General features: G+C 39.7%; 1 protein-coding gene across 1 annotated transcript in view; it reads left to right on the forward strand.

Moving 5' to 3' along the window:
• The window catches only part of GRM8 (glutamate metabotropic receptor 8), a 731,609-nt gene extending 712,142 nt beyond the window's left edge, over positions 1-19,467 (forward strand). Inside the window, exon 9 of the mRNA XM_030216821.1 lies at positions 19,177-19,467. Coding sequence (XP_030072681.1) covers positions 19,177-19,467 — 291 coding nt within the window. The remainder of the gene's footprint in view (positions 1-19,176) is intronic.
• Positions 19,468-24,947: the final 5,480 nt, after the last annotated feature.

Genomic DNA, 24,947 nt, shown 5'->3' on the forward strand with positions numbered 1-24,947 from the left:
ATCTCTAATTTATCCCACGAAAGTGGAAGTACGTCCATTATGTGTTTCAAAATTTGAGCGGTGACCAATAGCCTGTCAAAACGTCCTGTTCCATTCGATGCTGTCATTTAGTCCATGTGGAATGACTGCATTTAATTCAAATATACAATATTGTTCATGCATGGACGAGAAAGTTTCGCGGTCACCCTGGAAATATGAAGAAATCTGTTCCATTAAAAACCACTGCATCTCTTCAAAAGTATGTCCATATTCCACATAATGGTTAACCATAGGGGCTGTAAGAACATGATTTTTAAGTCTACTACGATGTTCGCATAAACGCTGTCTAATTGCTCTACTGGCATGCCCTACATAGATTTTCAAACTTAATCCAGGCACCCACCCTGGTACCAGTCCAAATATTGTTAGTACCCAGATAAGTTAATCCGACCATCTAAGATCCAGATTTTCAGTTCTGGTGCCCGGATTAGACCTGCTATTGAATATCCAGGACTAATTAAGCAGGCGATTGTCAGCACTTTTGAAAATGCCAATTGCTACTAGCAGACTATTGGGGGGCTAAGTTTGTACCTGTGGCAATTGAGAGTTTAGTGACTTACCCATGTTCACAAGGAAGAGCAATGGGATTTCAACTCTATCTTTCCTGGTTCTCAAACCACATTAGGCTACTTCTCCACTCCAAGAGACCTGGGGTGATTACTCAATTTGCACATTACAGATTACAGTTCTAGTGTCTGCATCTGTAATGCTGGATTCTGGACCTGGGAAAAGGTGAAATGTATTCTTAGCTTCCTTTACTTGAGTCCTGTTAAGCCAGTCTAAATCATTGGGCCATGTCCCCCAACCAGCAGACGGAGGCAGACACCCAAAGATTCCGATGGCTCATCAGTATAACGGGTACTGCAGCCAGGAACATTCCAGTCTGCTAATGCCAAAGCCACTCAACAGAGGGACCAAAACAATTGAAAGGAAAAAAAAAAGGAGACCAAGCATTTGCTGCAACATGGAAGCTACCCATGGACAGTGAAAACCCTGGAAGGATCTATGACACTGAATACAATTATATAACCCCATCGATTGGTAAAAGGCTGTCTTTGGAGAATACCTGTTACAGGTAAGCCACCTCACTGCCTTGTTGCTTTCCATGTCTGAACATGTCAGTTTTTAATCACAATCCCTGAGAAGTTCCTACAAAGAAATGTCAATGGCACATGAATAAAATATTTTTTGATAAACACCACTGTGAGATTTATAAGAGTTTCCAGCTGCACTAATTATATTGTGCTAACCTTCCAGAAGAAAAAAGATTAAAACCAGCTGTTCATTTTGCATTGTCTATTTTCTGTTTGTACCAATTTCAAGACCTGCAAAATTCACTCTTATTGTGAAAAAATAGGGGCTTGAACCATTCAGAAAAATAGCACTTATGTTAACTTTTTTTGTAGTATTTTGGTGTATCTTAGGCATCATTGTTATCACAGAAATTTCACATATAGAAGCCAAATGAACTTTAAAATTATGAGGGTGCATTTGAATAAAATTGTAACATATTCCAGACATTCCAATTCACTTCTGATTAATCTGATATTATGACACTTGTTTCTGGACATAAATATTAGATGTTATATAATAGGATTAGTACATAATATTGCCATACTGGCACAGGCCAAAGGTCCATCAAGCCCAGCATCCTGTTTCCAAAAGTGGCCATTCCAGGTCACAAATACCTGGCAAGATCCCCAAAAAGTACAAAACATTTTATGCTACTTATCCCAGAAATAAGCAGTGGATTTTCCCCAAGTCCATTTTAATATTGGTCTATGGACTTTTCCTTTAGGAAGCCGTCCAAACCTTTTTAAAACCCCGTTAAACAAACACCTTTACCACATTCTCTGGCAATGAATTCCAGAGTTTATTTGCACATTGAGTGAAGAAACATTTTCTCCGATTCATTTTAAATTTACTACATTGTAGCTTCATTGCATGCCCCCTAGTCCTAGTATTTTTGGTAAGAGTAAACAGATGCTTCACATCTACCAGTTCCATTCCACTCATCATTTTATAGACCTGTATCATATCTCCCCTCAGCCGTCTTTTCTGAATAGGAAAGTCATCCCATCCCTTTTATCATTTTCGTCGCCCTTCTCTGCACCTTTTCTAATTCCACTATCAAGCTTATTTTCGAAGGAGATCGCCGGCCATCTTCTGACACAAATCGTAAGATGGCCGGCGATCTCCTGAAACCAGCCAAATCGGTATAATCGAAAGGCGATTTTGGCCAGCGCCAACTGCTTTTCATCGGGGAGCTGGCCAAATTTCAAGAGGGAATTTTGGTAGAATAGCGAAGGCAGGATGGGGGCGTGCTTTGAGATGGCCGGCTTCACCCGATAATGGAAAAAAGAAAGCCGGCCTTGACGAGCATTTCACCGACTTCACTTGGTCCCTTTTTTTTCAGGACCAAGCTTCAAAAAGGTGCCCCAACTGACCAAATGACCACCAGAGGGAATCGGAGATGACCTCTCCTTACTCCCCCAGTGGTCACCAACCCCCTCCCCCCCCCCAATTTTTTTAAAATATTTTTTTGCCAGCCTCTATGCCAGTCTCAAATGTCATACCCAGCTCCCTGACAGCAGTATGCAGGTCCCTGGAGCAGTATTTAGTGGGTGCAGTGCACTTCAGGCAGGTGGAGCCAGGCCCATCCCCCCACCTGTTACACTTGTGGTGGTAAATGTTAAGCCCTCCAACCCCCCCCCCCAAACCCACTGTACCCACATGTAGGTGCCCCCCTTCATCCCTAAGGGCTATGGTAATGGTGTACAATTGTGGGAAGTGGGTTTTGGGGGGCTCAGCACCCAAGCTAAGGGAGGTATGCATCTGGGAGCAATTTTTGAAGTCCAATACAGTGACCCCTAGGGTGCCCGGTTGGTGTCCTGGCATGTGTGGGGGACCTGTGCATTACAAATGCTGGCCCCTCCCACGACCAAATGCCTTGGATTTGGCTGGGTTTGAGATCACTGGCCTCGGTTTCCATTATCGGCGAAAACTTAGGCTGGCCATCTCTGACAATTGGCCGGCCCCAACCGTATTATCGAAACGAAAGATGGCCGGCCATCTTTTTCGATAATACGGTTCGGGACCGCTGTTTGTGGCGCCGGCCAAATAGATGTACTAAGCACAACAACATGTAAGAAATGGTCATTTTCAAAGACCGTTTTTCTGGTTTTTTTAAATGGTCATTTTCACTACTTGATTTTTGGACGTTTTCAGAAAACGTCCAAAGTGCCACAGCTTAATGATTATTCCTGAGACATCTTTATTTAATAATTATATTTAAAAGTTTGTAAAAATGATGTAAAGTAAAAAAAAATGAAGATATATAATAAATATAGAGGTATTAAAATGATAACGTTTTCATGTACATTTCACACTGTTACGCCTCATAAACTGGTGGTCTACTTACAACTTAGATTCAACTTTCATTACCAACAGTCTGGTAGGTCTATAGAGTCTAACCTTTTTGGACAGTATGTGTGGAAACTAATTGAGGACCCAATCTAGTTAATATGCCTGAAGACCATTTTTGTATTTTGACTTTATTCTCCTTTCTTTCCCAAAAATAATAAAGAATGAAAGAAAGAAAATGTAAATGTTAAAGTAGAATCAAATATTACTTAAAGATTTCGGGTTCCAAGATGGCGCTCTGACCGGACGCACCTGAGTTTGCTGCTGAGGTCTTTTGTAGTTCTTCCTGCTGTTTTCGCTGTTTCTGTGCCCTCCTTGATGGGGAAACGGAGGGGGAAAGTTAGGGAGCATTCCTCGGCTCCTGGGACACCCTCGGTGCTCCGGCAGACGACTCTGCAATTTCCAACGCAGCAACCGGGACCTCGGGGAACTTCGACCCCCTCTGCTGCTCTCGACGCATCGGCGTCGATCGAGAGCGCTAACGGGGCTTCCCTGAGCCCTGTAGAGCGCATTGCTCCGCCTCAACCCGGAAGGGAATTGCCGATAGCCCAGGCAGGGAGGGAGAATGAAGGCGTTCAACCTAACCTGCTCGAGGGAAGGACTGCGGCGATAGAAAATGGTCCCCAACCGAAAGAAATGCTTTTTCAATCAGCTTTACAGGTACTTCCTTTGGAAATTGTTTCTAAATTGTCTGAAGTTGGTGCTCAAATTCAATCCCCTCCTGGAATTTCTGGCGTGACTAGACCAGCAATTGTGACATTAGAGTCACTATGGGATATGGTACATAATATTCAAATCTCCATGCAACCCACATTGAAAGCAAATACTGACAATATAAAAACTATTTCTGAAGCTGCGTTATTCCAAGCACAGGTATCTGCGCAGCAGGCCTTGAAACTGGAAAATTTGAATACTAAATTACAAGAAATGGGAACTTTGGAGACTGTTTTGGTTAAGGACAATGTTTTTTCTACATAAACGAACAGAATATTTGGAGAACCAGATTCGGAGACTTAATCTTAGGTTTCTAAATTTTCCTAAATCTCCTCTGATTTCACCTGTTGAAATGATTAAGAAATATATGGTGGACATTCTCGGAATGGACAAAGATTCATTGCCCCCCATAACACGGGCCTATTACATCTGGAACCCACAGGGGGGTGATGGAAACCTCCCAAGGGCGGGGGATGGAATGAATTTAACTTCATTCCTTGAGAGCTCACTGGAGATCATTACCCAGAGGACTACTATGCTTGTTACTTTTGTCTTGGAACCTGACCGCAATGCAATATAAGACTTTCCTTAAGACACTTAGAAAACCTGTTTATGGGTTCTAAGGTTCGCGTTTTTCCTGACCTCTCAAGGCCCACGCAAGCTAGGCGCAAGGCCTTTTTGGAACAGCGTCCTAGAGCGTTGGCATTGGGAATAAACTTTGTACTACGATTTCCTTGTATATGTAATTTAACGCTTGAGGGTAAACAATTTCAATTTGTTGACCCTAAACAGTTAAAAGAATTTCTTGATGCTAGAGTAGATATGAATGTGGTGTGCCCTCCATAAAATGCAGGCTGGGATCAGTACCCTGAGGTAGCAACTGGTGGGGATTAATTATTCTTTAGTTATTTACATTTATATTTCTTGATTCTTGGAACCAATGTTTCTTTATTTGTGGACAAACAGGCTTTAAATGTTATTTCTTGTTTTTATTGTTTTTCCTGTTGTAAATGCCAATTGCATATTCATAATTTGTAGTGAAATAATGATTTACACCAATAAATAAAATTATTAAAAAAAAATATTACTTAAAAAAGAGATTTGTTTCAGTTTTTCTGACTCATCAGCATTGAATACTATTTCTGACACCATTAATTAACGTATTTCTATCTTTTGGACCATTAAAAAAAAACCATCCAAGTGAAAAATGCACAAAGTCAAGCCATTGGGACGAAGAAGGAGCCAGATTTCCTAGTAGACTGACAACACAGTCATCCCAGCAGAGCAATGGGGCATCCTAGGGGGCACAGAAGAGGTCCTAGGTACACATCTCACCTTTATCCCCTTATATTGTATGGTGAGCCTTTCAAAACCCATGAAAGATCTACTGTACCCAACTATATACCACTACAGTAGCCCTTATGGCTGCGGGTGTGACTTATAGGTGGGTACAGTAGGTTTTGAGGGGCTGACACTTTCCACCACAAGTGTAATAGTTAGAGTGGATTATGGGTCACCTCTACATTGGATTATGGGTCACCTCTACAGTGCACTACACAAACCACTAGGCTACCCTAGGGTCCTGCTTCCTGCTCTAATAGGATTGGCCATAACATTTAAAGCTGGTATGTACTGTTTTATTTACACCTTTGTGGGACGGGAGGGGGGGTCAGTGACTACTGAAAGAGTAAAGGTGTGTCATTCCTTTATTCCTGCAGTGGTCATCTGGTAATTTAGAGCACTTTTGTGGCTTATTCATTAATAAAATAGGTCTAGACCAAAACGTCCAACTTTATAGCCCTGGATGTTTTTTTTTTTTTTCCATTATAGCAGAAAAACATCAAAGTTAGACATACCCAGATCCTGCCCTTAACATGTCCCTGGTATGCCCCCTTGTGATTTAAACACACTTCTGATGAACTTCATAGAAAAACATCTAAAAATTGGTTTTGAAAATACCAATTTGGACTTTTTGTGAGAAAAACATCTAAATACAGATTTATGCCACTTTTTGGATTTTTTTTCTCTTTTGAAAATGAGCTCCATAGTAATATAAATTACATTGGATCTATTTTCCATAATTGTTACAATCTATGCCTTAAATAGCATAATAGAACTTCAACAAGTAACATATTTAGTGAAAGATTATAATAAAAATGCTACTGATACCTTTTCATTACTCTCTTTGCTTTATTTCTGTGTCCCAACTCTTCACACTAAGACCATATGCAATACAGAACAGGAACAATCAAACAATCATAGCCAATAAAACCATCATTTTTTGAAAAAGCCAGTATACATAAAATGAATAAATACAATATCAAAATTCCATTTCCATCTTTCTGTGCCAAGAATTGAAAAATGTGCAGAAAATAGCACAGTATGAATTCAAGCTTATAACAATGATTGTAATAGGAATGGCAAACACTGAAAGCTTAATCCATTCTCATTACAGCGTGATGTTTGTAATATCATGATCTCCTTCAGAGGAAGTAGCAAATGCCTAAAGCTATTTCCAAACGTGAAGTCCTTAAACCAGGCATAAAAAAGGAAAAAGGTTTACTACTCTGTTATCCCATTTCATTTTTTGTCTCCATAAAAAAAAGAATGTTTATTCTTTGAAGAACTGAAAACTGAAAGTAAAACAAATGATACCTTAAGTATGCATATGGGACTAAATTCTATAAATGATGCCTAAAAAATTGGCACTGAAAAAAAACATGCTTAATGCTATTCTATAAACCTTGCCTAAAGTTAGGCGCAGTTTATTGAATACATGTAGTGCCTGTCCCTATGCCAAAAATGTAAGCATGACCATTTACAGTAACTAAAACCTGGTGTAAATGCCTGCACCTAATTTCGGCACAGATCGGGCGTATTCAATAACAGTGCATGTAATTTTCAGGAACACCCAAGACCCGCCCACACCCTTCTCATGGCCATGCCCCCGTTTGTGATCCAAGCATTAAAATTTACATGCACCACTTTAGAAAAGAGGTGCATGCATAAATTCTAATTAATGCCAATTAGTGCTGATAATTGCTTGTTAGTGGCCAATTATTGATGCTGATTAACTTGTTAAAAGCAACTAGGATGCGCACAAAAATTGGCTATGTGTGCTGATTTATTTAGGTTTTGCTCACACCTTTTTCAGTAGTAGCTCAAGGTAAGCAGGATATTTCTCTGTCCCAGGAGGGCTCACAATCTAAGTTTGTACCTGAGGTAATGGAGAGTTAAGTGACTTGCCCAAGATCACAAGGAGCAGCAGTGGGATTTGAACTGGCCACCTCTGGATTGCAAGACCAGTGCTCTAACCACTAGGCCACTCCTCCACTCCAGAATTTGTGCACAGAACTTTTGTCACCATTTATAGAATCCAAGGGACGGGGGTCTATTCTAGAACTGGGTGCTACAATTTGGGTGCCCAGATTAAGTAGGATGTAAGCCTATTACTTACACATGCCTACGTTTAGGGGTGCCCACTTACACCATGTCAATAGCAGACGCAAATGCGTGCACCTAAATGTGGAACTCTAGCCTGTAAAAGTATTCTGAAAATTAAGCAGGTACATTTTGGACCTGTTCATGCTCCTCCCCCTGTGAACATCCCCTTGCATTTATATGTAAGTGATAAATACTGCTGAGTTTGCAGCTAGTACAGACGAAACTGTAACAGTCACACACATCATTGCTAGTATTCTATAACTTGCATGCACAATTTGTATCTACATTTAAGCAGTCTGTTATAGAATGAGTGGGATTTCCATGGCAATAGAAAGTGAATTTGAAATATTTTCTTTACTGGAAGTCTAAAAGTTAATTCCGTGAAAGAAAGATTAAGGAGGCTAGGGCTTTTCAGCTTGGAGAAGAGACGGCTGAGGGGAGACATGATAGAGGTGTATAAAATAATGAGTGGCATGGAACAGGTGGATGTGAAGCGTCTGTTCACGCTTTCCAAAAATACTAGGACTAGGGGGCATGCGATGAAACTACAGTGTAGTAAATTTAAAACAAATCGGAGAAAATGTTTCTTCACCCAATGCATAATTAAACTCTGGAATTCGTTGCCAGAGAACGTGGTGAAGGTGGTTATCTTAGCAGGTTTAAAAAGGGGTTAGACGGTTTCCTAAAGGATAAGTCTATAAACCACTACTAAATGGACTTGGGTAAATCCACAATTGCAGGAATAACATGTATAGAATGTTTGTACATTTGGGAAGCTTGCCAGGTGCCCTTGGCCTGGATTGGCAGCTTTCGTGGACAGGATGCTGGGTTCGATGGACCCTTGGTCTTTTCCCAGTGTGGCATTACTTATGTACTTATAAATGAATTTCAATATATTTGGTATAAAATGGAAAAAAAGGCAATTCTCTTTGAAGTGTATATAGTATTCAACTTGCTGGTATTTGAAGATTAGTGTGATTGAGTCATTAACTTATATGTCAAGGTAAACTAATTACTGTGGATGTGCATTTATGTTTTAACAAAATAAAACACACAGCAAAATATCATCTCATTTTGTTAAGAAAAATGTTCCTCCTGGGTCCCCTCCCAAGACCATTAAGCACCCGTTTGAGACACTATAGATGGCACTATTTTATAAAGACACACATGTTCCTATGAGGGCAAATCTATAAGTGGGCACAACCATTTGGGTATCATCCTGAGGATGCTTAGTGAAAGCTTTTTCTGGTCACCCAGATTCCATTATAGAATACCAGCATAACCAATTGACACCTTTGCCCTTGATGTACTTCTATAAAATACTAGCATACTTGGGGCCTGTAAACTGTATTGGATATTTTCCTGCATTAATTTTGTCTTGAAGTGTATTTCTCCTGTTCAACCAGCAGATGGTGCTTCTTTGCTGTAAAGCTGTTACAGAGAAACAAATGTTCTTTTCTTTAGTTTTAGCACACAAACAGGAAGCAAGAAGCAGTATATGTTTGAAATTTTCTTGTTCTGGGCTCTGATTGGCCCAGGAGCTCATTTTCATTTGGAGAGTATTGGCTTTTGCTCCAGTCCTAGCCAGGAAGAAGAGAGAGACAGATCTCTTTTCTAAGGCCTGAAAACAGTTACATTGATACCTTCTGAGCAGCTATATGTCCTGATCTTCCCAGGTACTTTTTAGAAAGTAAACAAATATTTAGTTAATGTTATAGTTGATCTATATTTCAGTTACCTGTTATTGTTTGCTGATTGCACATTTTTTTGTATACTGTTCAATTTTTCAAGACAATAAACAATTTAGTTTATTTCCTTTTTGTCTGGACTGATAAAGATTCCTGGTGGTTTATGTTGGGTCCGTGAGTTTTTTTCTGGGAACTGTGGGACCACTGGGAGTGTGACATCCAATAACCTAGAAATCACTGGGGATAATTTGAGAGCAGGAGGTTTGCCAAGAGGTGGTTGTGACCCAGTCGGTGGGAGAAGGGTTCTAGTGTAGAGCATGAGCAGCAGGTGCAAGTAGACTTGAGCTGTGGTGGGGTTAAACTCTATAAGTGACTATGGGGTAACCCCAGGTGAGTGGCTAGGCATTTTGTGACAGGGCCCATTTACTAAGTTGTGGTAAAAAGTGGCCTGTGCTAGTGTGGGCTTGTGAAATTGTCGTGCACGGGGTCATTTTGTGCCAAGGCTCGGAAAAAGGCCTTTTTAATGGGATAGTAAATAGCTGTGCACTAATATGGAAAGTAGTGTGCAGCTATTTACTGCCTGAGCCCTTAACACCACCTAATTACTTGGCGGTAAGGGCTCACATGCTACTCCTGCGGTAATCAGGCAGTATGCAGCAGTGTGGCCACGTTGCCGATTACCGCCAGGAATGCTTCCACAGTAGAAAATAGAAAAGTATTTTTTACTGCAGGAAACTGCATGCACCAACTTAGAAACTACCTCAGGGCCCCTGCGCTACTCTGGTGCTAGGGTCAATTTGGCGCATGCTACCCACATGTTAGTCCTACAGCGGCTTAGTTAAAGGGCCCCATAGTGAGTGTAAATGTTTGTGATGAACGTATTTTATATTTTAAAGTACTCCATCCGTGCTTTGTATAGACTGCACCTCTGACTACCCCTACCAGCAAAGTACACATCTTCCCGACAAGGTGCTTATATTTATGCCAATCAGTATTTTGTAAAAGACTGTTCTGCAGGAATGTGGTCACATACAGTACTTTTAAAAGCAATTTTATAAAATCCCTGTTTTGTCTCAGAACTGATCATGAAGAAGAGATAGGATGGAAGATTCATTATCAAAACATGGCTCTCAATCAGGAGGAGCCAAACCTTTGTTCACTATGCCTAGAGGGTTCTCAATTGAATTATTGCTCCTGAACTGGAAAGAAGGGGGAGGAATGATGGTTATACATAAGGATTCAATGGAAGTATTTTTTGTTCTTTTTGTTAAGTATTTCAGAATATACAGCTTGAATAGATATGCAAGAAATACACATAGGAAAAAGTTAAATGTCCAAATCAAAAAAGAAACTTACAAAGGAGTCCTTTTGCTAAAGTGCGCTAACAGATTTAGCGCGCATTAATGATTTGCACCCACTAAATGATAAGACGCCCATAGGAATTTAATGAGTATCTTATCAGTTAGAACACGCTAATCATTAGCTCTCACTAAATCCAGTAGCGCACCTTAATAAAAGGACCCCAATGTGTTTAGCCCCCATATATTGGGAAGCAAAGGGGGTATAATCAAATGGGACGCCCGAGTTGTCATGAGGGCGTCCTCGCGGGAAGGCCCTTCTTAGTTCTGCCCTTTCTGACATGTACACTGGAACAAAGGCTGAGTGTGCTAGTGCCGGGCCGCATGTCCTGAGAGATTGCGGCGGGCCCGGACTCCAACAGGCAGCGAGAAATGACAACAGGGACAGTAAACAGGAGATAAAAACAGGTGGACAACAAACGGGAGATTTAAAAAGGTGCCTGTACGCTGTACCGGCACAAAAAAAGCACTGGAAATGCTAGATATTTGTCACCATTCATCTGTTGAAGGCCAGAATTGCTGGTGGTAAATAAACTCTTAAGAGATTAAAATGCAATGTATCCAAGTCATTTTAGACAGCAGTAGTGTTACAGCAGCTGTGAGCATTTTATTGAACTTGGTTTCAGTACAGCAGCTACTACATAATTATAATCAGTGGAATAATTTATACAAGCTCAACTAACGTTGCTACATGGATAGTGAAAAGGCTTTCTGCAACTGTTGGATGCTTCGAGCAACCACTACATGATAAGAAATATCCATGCATTTGTACACCTTACCCTGTGGCTTTTGTTATTTATAAGTTTTAATTTTTTTTATTCCTTTTCATTTGTATACCCATGATTCAGATGAAAGCTGAAACATGGCCTTTTGGGTTTCATGTGATCACATATTTATATCTATTTTCATATATTTTCATGTAATAAAAATGCTGTCCATTCATTTTCCTTTTGTGGCATTTTTAGCACATACGTTTTGGTTTGTGTTTTGCACTTTATCTCTCATTTTTGTCAGTTCAATAATTATCATCCTGTCAGATACTTCTAGGTATGTTTTTGGAGTAACTGTAGCCTTCAATTCAGTTGGTAATTGCATATTATATTACATATAATGACATACTTAAAAAATACATCAAGAATTATAGAATCAATTTTTCATATCTGTGAGCTTATGACTTTTCTGTGATTCTGTGCATTTTATGATAATTTAATTGAATTATGATTATATTCTAATAAAGATTTGCTGAAAAAGTCTATGATGAAATAAATCATTTATTGGACAAAGTGTAAACAGCCTTGGATTATATGCATGATTTAGGCTTTCACATTTTATCACTGAGAATTGAAGAAAGACGTATCAAGGTGTGATAAAAGATCTGCTTTTACTGCACCTGGATTTACCATGGGAGTCAGCATCCTGTGGTAAATGAATAACTCTGCATGGGAGCCATCTTGCAAGCAGCATTATTCCAGAAGTATGGAATCACTGGTCTTCATGCTTCGGGCTTCCAGAAACATTGCCCCTAGTTGTAGTAGCGCGAGACTACTGCTAAGGGTGCCATTGTGGCAAGGATGTTGGTAGAGCAGGAATGACTAGGGATCACTCCTGCCCTATGACCACTGGACCAGCTGATGTAGGAAGTAAGTCTTTTGTGGAGTGGAGGGGGGGAGGGTTCTGCTTGGGATAGGTGGTAGTGTGATTGGAAGGAGAAGAGTTCTGATTGAGGGGTGGCAGTGTAATCAGGGGGTCAGGGGTTCTGATTTGGGGCCTGGGAGTGTGCTCAGTTCTGATCTGGGGTAGGAGTGTGATTGGGGCAGAGGTGGACAGCAACACAACCTCTTTAAGCTCCAGACCAGGAGCATTGGATTGCAGCTTTGAGCTCGATGGTCCTTGAATGGTAATATAACCCCTAGCTTTTGGCTGAGGATGTTTTACAATCAATTTATGGCCAGAATGTGATCTGTGGTGTGCACCTGGTATTCACTGCAAGTCACGATATGCATGTTTTGTTCCTTATTACTTTGTAACTCACTGTGACCTAGATATCGCTACATTAGGGCAAGACAACCTGTGTTAGAGCCCTTAAAGCTGCATTAAGGGACTAACTGCAATGTTTCCCTTTGAAAATGGTCACAAAACTCATAGCTTCTATCTAAGCATGATGATTTCTGGTATATCCCTGGTATTTCAGCAAGGCATATAGGCGTCTGTTATATCATCCTCGACAGGTATATTTCCAGGAGGAAAGGAATTGTGTATTTGCTGCAATGTCATTATAAAGGGTAGTTGTACCCCTGAAGTCTTATACTTCCTGCTGAACATGAAATGCACAAATAGATAATCTTATTTCTAAAGTCATTTGTTGTTCAGATGAAAATCGATACATTTTGCTGAAGATCAAAATTACATAGTACTGTACACCAGTTACGTAAAGTTTTCTTCTTCACTTTTTGATTAGTGATTGAATATCATTGGTTATTGGACATTCTTGCATGAAGTATTGAAAGAATGACTTATTTACCTATTTTATATATTAGTTTATTTGATAGACATTGTGGTTTATAATAATAGCATTGAAAAAATAGACAATCCATCTCATCTGTTTGTAACTTACATTCACAGCTGAAATTGTGCAAGGTACCATCGTGCTTTGGAGGATTTAAGCAGTAGTGTCACAGTACCATATTTGGATTTTTGTGATCTTAGAAAGGCAATTACAGACAAGAAGATCACCCCTACACTTATGATTATTTTTAGTAAGAATCACTATTCATACTTACTATAACATAGTAAGGAGAATTCAGATTTTTAATTGGTTAGGCACTAGTTTTCTTCAAAATCCTATTATGTGAAACTATTGTCTGGTGACTAGTATGGACTGAAGAGCCTATTTATTTATTAGGATGTATTTACCGCCTTTTTGAAGGAATTCACTCAAGGTGGTTTACAGTAAGAATAGATCAAACATGAGCAATAGACAATAACAGCAGTAAAAATATTCAAAAACAATACAAAGAACATTATAATTGATAGTGAAGGGTAAAGCAAAGATGCAACAAATAGGTAAGAAAGTAGGAAGAGTTAGAAAGTAAGGTGATTGATTTAAAGAAAGTTGCACATGAGGTCAGAGAAATGGTTAAATATTATCTCAGCTAGGGTAGAAGTGGATAAACATGTCCTGCTGCAGTATGTGCAGCCTGAGTCACTCCTTGTGTGTTTGTGAGTGAGACTAACAAGTTAGTTACTTCTTCCATTAAAGGCCTGGTTGAAGAACCAAGCTTTCACCTGCTTCCTGAAGTAGTATGCACTACTATATCCTTTATGAGGAATCACAGTGTACTAAGACACCAGCTTTATCTAGCACTCCCTCCTTAAAATGGTATATTCTTCTTGACCCAAAACAGCTCCTCCTCTACCTCTGTTCCTCTTGTAGTACCATGAGCCAAAATAGATTAACTTCCCATTCTCAGATCTTCAATCCTCTCTCCTTCCTTCACCCTGCCAGCATCCCATAACCCAGGGTAACTATCTTTCCTGGAGCCTCTGATCCTATCCCCAAGCATTCAGATCTGATTCCAAATGAGACACTTCCTGATGGAACCAGTACTCGGTACTGAACGAAAACCCATCAGCACTTGTGTTAAAGTGCCAGTATGAGACATAAATCACCAGTGAGCAGAGATACCTCCTGGAAGCCTCTCATTTCCCTCCATCCAGAAAGCAGCACAGAGAGGGTCCAAAGTACAAAACAATGTCCAAATAGCAAAAAAAAAGCACCAAAAGCCTTCAAAATCAGGACATAATTCCTTTAATCGTATAGACGGTCCCTTTGTAATGAAATCAAATTGTTTGTTGCATTGATTTCATTACAAAGGGAACATCTTTGCTTTGAATATATGTGCAAGGGAGAAAGTCCCGTCACTGCACATTGCATTTATCAGACGTCACAACACATCTGACCCCATGACGAAAAACAGCCCGTGTCGGGTCATCTATGGAAAATTAATGTTTAAGCTATAGAATTAAAGGAATTGTGTCCCAATTTTGAAGGCTCTGGTACTTTTTTTTTCCTCCTTCCAGTTAGGACAGAGATCATCTGAAATTGTAAATGCACGTTCTACAGTTATCATAGATATGAGAGAACTCTAGAGGCCATTGCGGTTGGGTCTGGGATTCAGGAGGGACGACTGGACGTTTGGAGAGAAGGAGTTACTTTGGATCATGGAATGATACAGAAACAAGGAACTGGAATTTGGGAGGGCTACTCAGTAATCAGCTGCCATGAGAGAATGGATCAAGGGGCTATCAGGTGTCATCTTTATTTTGATATCAGTGGTGAAAGGAGGTGGTGATAGAAATCACTGACTCTAGGTAACAGCATAGTTGGTTAGATTTAGGACTGCTAACCCTTCACCTAAGATTAGGCATCCAATTTTTTCCCTCAATTAACTGGGGCCACCCATATTTAGGGTAATTAAATTTAGCTGCTCAGCTCCTAACAATGTTCAGAAGGCATGATACGTATATTTCAAAATTACATGGTTTGCTCTTTTAAAAATAAATCTCTACCAAACATTATTTAGCAGCCCACATAGTTGGTAAGTAAGCAATTCGCTTTTACTACATTCACTTCATAGCAAATTTGCAAAGGGAAACTGGAAGAGAGTAAAAAGAATTCACATGGTTTTATTTCCCTAACCTAAATACATATGAGGAAACGCTAAAGAGATTATTGCTCTTCAGCTTGGAAAAGTAATGGCTGAGGGGAGATATTATAGAGGTCTGTAAAATCCTGAGTGGTAATAAACAGGTAAAAGTGAATCAATTTTTCACTCTTTCAAAAAGCACAAAGACCAGGGAACACTCAATGGAATTGCATGGTAATATGAGGAGAGTGGTAGCCGTGTTAGTCCACTCTTAAGGTTATCAAAAGAAATCAAACAAAATAAAACATGGAAAAGAAAATAAGATGATACCTTTTTGATTGAACATAACTTAATACATTTCTTGATTAGCTTTCGAAGGTTGCCCTTCTTCGTCAGATCGGAAAGCACATTTGCTTATTTCCGATCTGACGAAGAAGGGCAACCTTCGAAAGCTAATAAAGAAATGTATTAATTTATGTCCAATAAAAAAGGTATCATCTTATTTTCTTTTCCATGTTTTATTTTGTTTGATTTCTATTGATAATGGTAATATGAGGAAATATTTCTTCACTCAAAGAATAATTAAGCTCTGGAACTTATTTCCGGAGGATGTGGTAGCAGTGGGTTAGTGTATCTAGGTTTTAAAAAGGTTTGGACAAATCCCTGAAGGAAAAGTCCATAATCTGTTATTGAGATGGACATGGAGGAAACCACTGTTTGCCCTGGGATTGGTAGCATGGAATATTGCTACTAATTTGTGTTTGTGCTTGTGACTTGGATTGGCCACTGTTGGAAGCAGGATACTGGGCTAGATGGACCATTGGTCTGACTTAGTATGGCTATTTTTATGTTGTTATGTTCTTATCACTGGGATTGGCTCCTCAGAAAATAATTAAAAGCAGATGTTATATGAACTTTTAGCTGGATTGAGGAGGGTAGTTTTCAGCCAGGCAAATTAGGGGGCTCTTTTACTAAGCTGCGTAAGGCTTTTCACATGCCCAAAGCGCACCAAAATGGAGTTACTGCATGGCTACCATGTGGCTGTTGCAGTAATTTCATTTTTGGCTTGTTTTCGATACGCATAGCTAAAAACTAATTTTTCTTTTCGGACATGTGTAATGGACGCGCGCCAAGTGGCATTTGTTGCACGTAGGTCATTACCACCTGGTTATCGCGTGAGACTTTACCACTAGGTCAATGACTGGTGGTAAGGTCGCAGACCCAAAATGGAAGCGTGGCAATTTTGATTTTGCCGCACATCCATTTTCGGCCAAAATTTTAAAAAGGCATTTTTTACAGGTTCACTGAAAAATGATTCTGCACTCACCCAAAACCCATGCCTACACTACCATAAGCCATTTTTCAGCTCACTTTAGTAAAAGGACCCCTAGCTGAGGTAAATTATTATTAACCTTAGTAAAATGTCTTTGAAAATAGACTTTTATGGGGTCAATGCACTAAAACTCACACTATTGTTTTCAATGATACAGAATGTTTTCTTTGCAAGTCAACACCAATAAAAACACAGCATTAATACAATGGGAACTTGCATACCGGTATTATCCTGAAAACATAGGGGTCCTATTTCTAAGACATGTTAAGGGATTTAGCATGCGCAATTGGGCAAATATGGATGACCTTCTAAGGGGTTTATGTTATGATGATATTGATTGCTGGCTTGATGGCACTTACATGAAATAACTACAATGGTAATCTGAGGGAATAACAATCCTGCTTATTTTCGAAGGAGAAAGCCGGCCATCTTCTGATACAAATCGTGAGATGGTCGGCCATCTCCTAAACCCGGCCAAATCAGTATAATCGAAAGCCGATTTTGGCCGGCTTCAACTGCTTTCCATCGCAGGTCCAGCCAAAGTTAAAGGGGGCGTTTAATGCAGTTACCATGCATTAATTTATGCAGCTAATGCACAATAAATGCAAAATTTTACCGCACTCTAGTAAACCTGCGTCTTAAATTTTCAAATGTATGCCCACCATTTCCTCCCATTTTTGTCCACACAAAGAGCAGGTGTAAATTGCTTGGGAACTATTTCTGCACATATTTTGCAGTTGCTGTTTTCAAAAGGAAAACATGGGAGTCATTTCCCTTTGAAAACTGCCTGCAATACTGATCAAGTTCTTCTCTTCGAACGATGAGGTTTGACCTCAGTCTCAGAAATGGACCTTGCATTACCGAGATATGAAATGAGATTTTAGAAATTTAAAATGGAAAAAAACAGCTTTAAATGAAAGCATCAAGTTAAATACCTTCAACTAATTCTGCTTATTAAAAGAAAACACAGAAGAAAAACAAGTGCATTGTTTTTATTTGAACAGTTCCCATCTTAATTAATTGGAGCATATCATTTCTATCAGCTTTCTTTTTCCTTAAGGGAATAGTGTATGATTTGGTTTTTCATAGCTGATAATAATTTGTAGATAAAACCTTCACTTTGAAATATCAAGTTTTCATGTATGTCAAAAGGTGTTCGAGATTTCATTCTTACAGCATCCCCGGAGGAGCTATTTTGGAGTGGAATCCTTAAGTCTATAATAGCTGGAAATATTTATCTGCCATACTGCATCAGGATTATCATTGAACAGTAATGCGAACTGTAAAAGTTTCATCATCTAAGCTGACATATGTTGCTTATGTTAAAAGCTGGCCTTAGGACTATCATGTTGTATCAAGCTTCCTCATTACATCTTATATTAAACATGTTGTTAGATGAACAAAATTGTATGCTCTGATGAACTACTGAATGGCATATTTTCCATAAGCTTCTATTTATTAAAATAAATGATACATTGCTAACCTTGTTAAATTTATTTCAAAGCTCTGTGCAGGCATGTTTGTTTTCTTGTCATTTAGAAAGAAAATGCAATTAAAGTAGCTTAATTATGTAAAAGGAGCCAATGTTTGTTTTATATATATATATATATATATATTTTTTTTTTATGAATATTCACTACTTCTCCCACCCAATTCTTTCCGAGCACTCTACCAAAACCCTCATCCACACCCTTGTTACCTCTCGTTTAGACTACTGCAATCTGCTTCTTGCTGGCCTCCCACTTAGTCACCTCTCCCCTCTCCAATCGGTTCAAAACTCTGCTGCCAGTCTCGTCTTCCGCCAGGGTCGCTTTACTCATACTACCCCTCTCCTCAAGTCGCTTCACTGGCTCCCTATCCGTTTTCGCATCCTGTTCAAACTTCTTCTACTAACCTATAAATGTACTCACTCTGCTGCTCCCCAGTATCTCTCCACACTCGTCCTTCCCTACACCCCTTCCCGTGCACTCCGCTCCATGGATAAATCCTTCTTATCTGTTCCCTTCTCCACTACTGCCAACTCCAGACTTTGCACCTTCTGTCTCACTGCACCCTACGCCTGGAATAAACTTCCTGAGCCCCTACATCTTGCCTCATCCTTGGCCACCTTTAAATCTAGACTGAAAGCCCACCTCTTTAACATTGCTTTTGACTCGTAACCACTTGTAACCACCTGCCTCCACCTACCCTCCTCCTTCCTGTACACAATAATTGATTTGATTTGCTTACTTTATTTTTTGTCTATTAGATTGTAAGCTCTTTGAGCAGGGACTGTCTTTCTTCTATGTTTGTGCAGCGCTGCGTATGCCTTGTAGCGCTATAGAAACGCTAAATAGTAGTAGTAGTAGTAGTAGTAATGAAAGAAAGTCGAGGGATACTAGATGAAGCCTTATATATTTAATTTATCTAAATGATGTATAGTATTATTTTATAGTTCTACATTGCATCAGTCTTTAATGAGTGGTCAAAAAATCACTGCATTCAAAAGTTGAACGTTAATGCCTATTTTCTTTCTTATTCTTCTTTCCTAGATGTATATCCAGACGACGACATTGACAGTGTCGATGAGTTTAAGTGCTTCTGTGTCTCTAGGCATGCTCTACATGCCCAAGGTTTATATTATTATTTTTCATCCAGAACAAAATGTTCAAAAACGAAAAAGAAGTTTCAAGGCCGTAGTAACAGCTGCCACCATGCAAAGCAAGTTGATCCAAAAAGGAAATGACCGACCAAATGGCGAGGTCAAAACAGAACTCTGTGAAAGTCTTGAAACCAATAGTAAGTCATCTGCAGAATCTCCCATAGTCAGAAGCGCATCCTAAGATAAAGTATGTACACCATTCTACCTTCTTCACAATTTGCATGGCTTTAGAATATCCATGGGCATAGCATTTTCTTCCATAACAAAATCCTTTTTTTTAATCTGTTGTGAGCAGTCCCAGCTTTGTGTATGTCACATTCTATTACCTCAACAAAAGCAAGCCCATCCAGGAAAACAAAATGATAATTGAGAAATGAAGTTAGCTTGTGAATGAACACCACTCACATATGTTTAAAGATATTGAGAGGGGCATTTTCGATATGGAAACTTTGGATGGTTTGCGGAAAACGTCCAAAACTTCAGTAGTGAGCATGGCCATTTTTGAACCTGAAAAACATCTTTTTTTTTTTTTTTTCGAAAAATGGCCTGTCCAAGTCAAAAACACACCAAATCAAGCCGTTGGGATGTAGGAGCAGCCAGCATTCTTAGTAGACTGGCCACAAAGACTTCCCAGTAGAGCTGTGGGCACTGCAGTGGACTTCACATAAAAGGTCCCAGGTACACATCTCACCGTTGCCCCTTTATATTGTATGGGAAGCCCTCCAAAAACCTACTGTACACCACTACAATAGCCCTTATGCCTGCAAGTGTCACCTATATGTAGGTGCAATAGGTTTTTGGTGAGTTTTGGAAGGCTCACACATTCCACCACAAGTGTATTAGAGTGGGAAATGGGCCTGGGTACCTTTCTCTACAGTGGACTGCCCCAACCACTAGGCCACTCCAGCGATCTGCTTACTGTTCTGAAGCTATCATAGAGGCTGGTATGTACTGTTTCTTTCACATCTTGGGCAGTAAGGGGGGAGGGGGTCATGCCTTATTCCCTCTAGTAGTCACCTGGTCATTTTGTGGCTTAGTCATGATAAAAATAGGTGTAGACCAAAATGTCTAAATTGTAGCCCTAGATGGGATGTTTTTGTTTTGTTCCATTATGGCAAAAAAAGTCCGAATGTTAGGAATGCCCAAATCCCATCCCTGGCAATGCCCCTTGTGATTTAGACATACTGCCGATGGACTGCATAGAAAAACGTGTTAAAAAGGGGTTTTGAAAATAGCAATTTGAATGTTTTGGCAAATAAAGGGCCCCGTTTACTAAGCTATGCTGTAAGTGCACTATCGTTTTTAGCACACGCTAATGCTAGAGACACCTATAGGAATATATGGGTGTTTTAAGCATTAGCATGCACTACATTTTAACGCACTAAATTAGTGCATGCTAAAAACGCTAGCACTCCTTAGTAAACAGGGCCCAAAATCTCCAAATGCCACTTAATGGTGTGTCGGGAAACATCAGTTTTGTAACAAGTGTTTTCTGAAAGAAAAATTATGAATAATATCTTGTTTCATGCCAATCTTTAATACTGATCTCACATCATTGGGTTCCCTTGTGTTTTTCACCACTTGTTAGTGAACTTTAGTGAATAAATTGGGAAAAACAATAAATATGTATGAAAAAAACACATAGGTGCTTGAGCCAAAATGGCACACGTTGATATTAGTAATCATCAGAGTCTCAAGCTTAATGGCTTGTAGGATTACCAAGCGGTTTGGGGTTTCTGAAAATGATTGACAAAATGGAGCTCTGTTGAACCTTTTGGATTTCTACATTATTGGATACACAGAAGTGCTTTGGATAATCTACTATAATAAAACTCACCCTCAACGTTCTGAGGACACTGACGTCAGTGAAGCCAAGCCCTGACTTCCTTCAAAAAGGTTTGAAGGTTCGTGGTGGTGAAGCCACCAAAATCGCTCCGGGCCCCGCCCTCGAGGGCGGAGCAATGGCAGAACAACGAAGGGGTTGGCAGGGAGGGAGGCAGGGGGGTGGGAAATCGCTCTGGGCCCCACCCTCGCGTCAAACGTCATGATGTTAGGGGCGGAGCAAGGGCAAAACAACGAAGGGGTTGGCCGGGGAGGGAGGGGGGGTGTTGGCGATGAAAACCTTGCTAGCGCCCATTTCATTTGCTCTGAAACGGGCCTCTTTTACTAGTATATTGATAAATGGCACTGACTGATATTTTCATACTTAGTGTGCTTCTTGAGTTCTTGAATATATGGATTAAACAAACTGCCACTATACAGATTACATTTGTGTGTTTTTCATATTTTTTTTTATTGATTTTCACAATTTATTCACTAATGTTCACTAACAAGTGGTGTACAGGGCAAAGGGGACTAAATGATGTGAGATGAGCACTAATGATTGGCCTGAAACAAAACGTTATTCATTATTTTGCTTTCAAGGACCTCTTATTACAAAACTGCAGCTCATGCTCCTGACACAACATTAAATATGTTTAAACATATGTGAGTGGTGTTCATTCACAGGTTAAGTTACATTCTCACACATTCTATTACCAGCACACTTGAAAATTCATATATTGTTAAAAAAATGTCTGTGCGATAACACAGATGCTTAGGGCATATCTTATGTTATTCTAGTAGAGTCTATGTATGGTTTTGTAAATGCAGTATTTGCTAGGCTATTCTTATGCATTCTACTGAGATACCGTAACTGTACAAGCCTGCAAGGTACTTAAGAATTGCAGTGCTGCTTTCTTAAATGTGGACTTTTCGATTTATTACTCATCTTTTTCAAATCTAAACTCAAGGAAAGTACATTTAGGTTCATGAGTTATTTTCTAGTCCAAATGGACTCACAGTCTAAGCTGAACCTGAGGGAATGGAAGGGGAATTGAGTTGCCAAAAATCATAAAAAGAACCCTAGCTTTCCTGATTAGCAACCTGCCTCTCTAACCACTAAACTATTCCTCTATTTGTCCTTTTCTTTATAAGAGAGAATTTGTACTTCTTGAAATCAACACACAGTTTTGTGTGCTTCAGTGTGTATTTTTTAAAATGTTAGTACCTCCGTACTCAAAAGTACTTAGGGGCCCTTTCACTAAAGGGCATTAAGCCCTTGATGTGCAGTTGGCATGTAAAAACAGGCCTTCTGCTCAAATGCGTTAAAACATTCTGTGGTATTGTTCTTGTTTCTGCATGGTAAGCTAAGCATTATTAATTTTTAAGAGCATTTTTTTCCTGAGGGGCCTGGCATGGGCATAGTGTGGGTGTGGAAGCGTTAAACTAGCTACCTTGTGAACTTTAGTAATGAGACATCTGCACCATTCTCCACTGATTGTGGGGAGCCTCAGGGTTCCATTCTGACACCAACACTCTTTAATAGTTTTATGATGCCTCTCTTGACCCTCATCCATTCTTTTGGTTTTACAGCTTATGAATATGCTGATGACATACAGATCCTCACCCCCTTAGATCCCTGGGATGCACTTGACATTCTCAACCTTGATTCTAAACTGGCTCAGGTTATTTCCTGGCTTACTTGCTAATAGGCTAAAGCTTAACCCGGACAAGTCAAAGGCTCTCCTATTCTTCTCCCCTGCTGGTTTGTCTATGTCAACCCCACTTCTACTCTATAGTACCCAGGTCTCAATAGCTCCCCCTGTAAGGGTATAGGTCATTACCTAGACTCTGCACTTAACGTCAAACTCAGATACCTCTCCTGGTACGACGCTGTTTCTATAAACTTCACATGATCCGCTCTAATTGATCTCTTTTTCAGCAATCTGCCCTTCACACGTTAGTCCACTCTCTGGTTCTTAGCCAGGTTGACTACTGTGTCTAAGGCAAAAAGACTTTTATCGGCTACAACTGATTCAAAACCCATCCATTACGTTGATTATGGGCTCAATGAAATTTGATTGTTACCTCTCTCCTTAGGGATGTGCACTGACTCCCTATAAGTTATCGGATCACCTACAAAAATTCTTCTTATTATCATTAAGATTAGATCTACTGGCCTTCTAGTTTATTAGCTCACTTTCTAATGCCCTATTCTTCTTCCTAGGCCCTTCACTCATCTCAGCAAAATCTTCTGGTTGTTCCTCAATTTAAGCAGATTATTCATGCCTCTATACATAACCCTATATTCTCAGTTGTTGGCCCGGCTCTCTGAAACACGCTCCCTTTGTATTTAAACCACCTTGAGATCCACTGCCTTTAATTAATCTAGATTTTGTAGAAGTGCTTTATATAACAGTGCAAGCTTGGCAGCATTTACAGTGCATGGAGCCTATCTTTGACCTTTACCAGCAAAAACATACTTCTTTGTTCATTTCTATGCCACCATTCAATAATGCAGTTCCACAGTGCCTCTTCTTTGGTTCTGTTATCAGTGCCCCATCATTGAACTCAATTTTCCATTTGTCAAAATAAAACTGGCTTCTTACATTGCTAATACCTGTGCCTAGACCTGTAAAGACTCTTCCCTAGGGAAGACCTCTGAACACAACTATTGCTCGCTCCTCCTTTCTGACTTGCTGGCTTTCTGCCTCTTTCCTATCATAAAATTGTAGTTCATTATATCATGTCCCCCACCTATATTTGGCACTTACTGTCCTTCCTTCATTCAGTCTATCTCTTTGTACTTAATTCTATTATGTTATCCATGTTCTTTATGTAATACCGATTGTATCTTTTAATCTGGAATGGAGAATGCCATGACGGAACATTGTAAGCCACACTGAGCCTGCAAATAGGTGGGAAAATGTGGGATACAAATGCAACAAATAATTAAATAAATATTGCCATACTGGGACAGACCGAAGGACCATGAAGACCAGCATTCTGTTTCCAACAGTGGCCAATTCAGGTCACAAGTACCTGGCAAGATCTCAAAACAGTATAATACATTTTATGCTGCTAATCCTAGAAATAAGCAGTGGATTTTCCCAGAGTCATTTTAATAATGATTTATGGACTTTTCTTTTCGGAAGCTATCCAAACCTTTTTTAAACTCCGTTAAGGTAACAGCTTTTACTTTGAGTGAAAAATATTTTCTTTGATTCGTTTTAAATTTAGTACTTTGAAGCTTCATTGTGTACCCCCTAGTCCTAGTAATTTTGGAAAGAGTAAACAAGCGATTCACGTCCAACTGTTCCATTCCACTCTTTATTTTATAGACCTCTATCATATCTCCCCTCAGCCGTCTCTTCTCCAAGCTGAAGAGCCCTAGCCACTTTAGCCTTTCCTCATAGGGAAGTCAACCCATCCCCTTCTCTGTACCTTTTCTAATTCCACTATATCTTTTTTGAGATGCGGTGACTAGAATTGCAAACAATATTCAAGGTGTGGTAGCACCATGGAGCGATACAAAGGCATTATGGCATCCTCATTTTTGTTTTCCATTCCTTTCCTAATAATACCTAACATTCTATTTGCTTTTTAATATTGTACACCACACAGATGCTTTCCCAATTGCGGTATAGCAAACGTGGAATAAACTTGAAACTAGTGTGTTATGATTAGTGTGCATTATCTGGCTAATGCAGAGTTAAAGCAGGAGCACTTAGCACCTCCTAAATAAGAGATACTAAACCCTGGAATCTATATGTGGTGCTCAAAGTTGTGCACCCAACTTCAGGTGCACTTCCAAAGTATGGCCTCAGAATTATGTACAAT

This window comes from Microcaecilia unicolor, chromosome 10 (assembly GCF_901765095.1).
Source record: "Microcaecilia unicolor chromosome 10, aMicUni1.1, whole genome shotgun sequence".
Classification (NCBI taxonomy): Eukaryota; Metazoa; Chordata; class Amphibia; order Gymnophiona; family Siphonopidae; genus Microcaecilia; species Microcaecilia unicolor.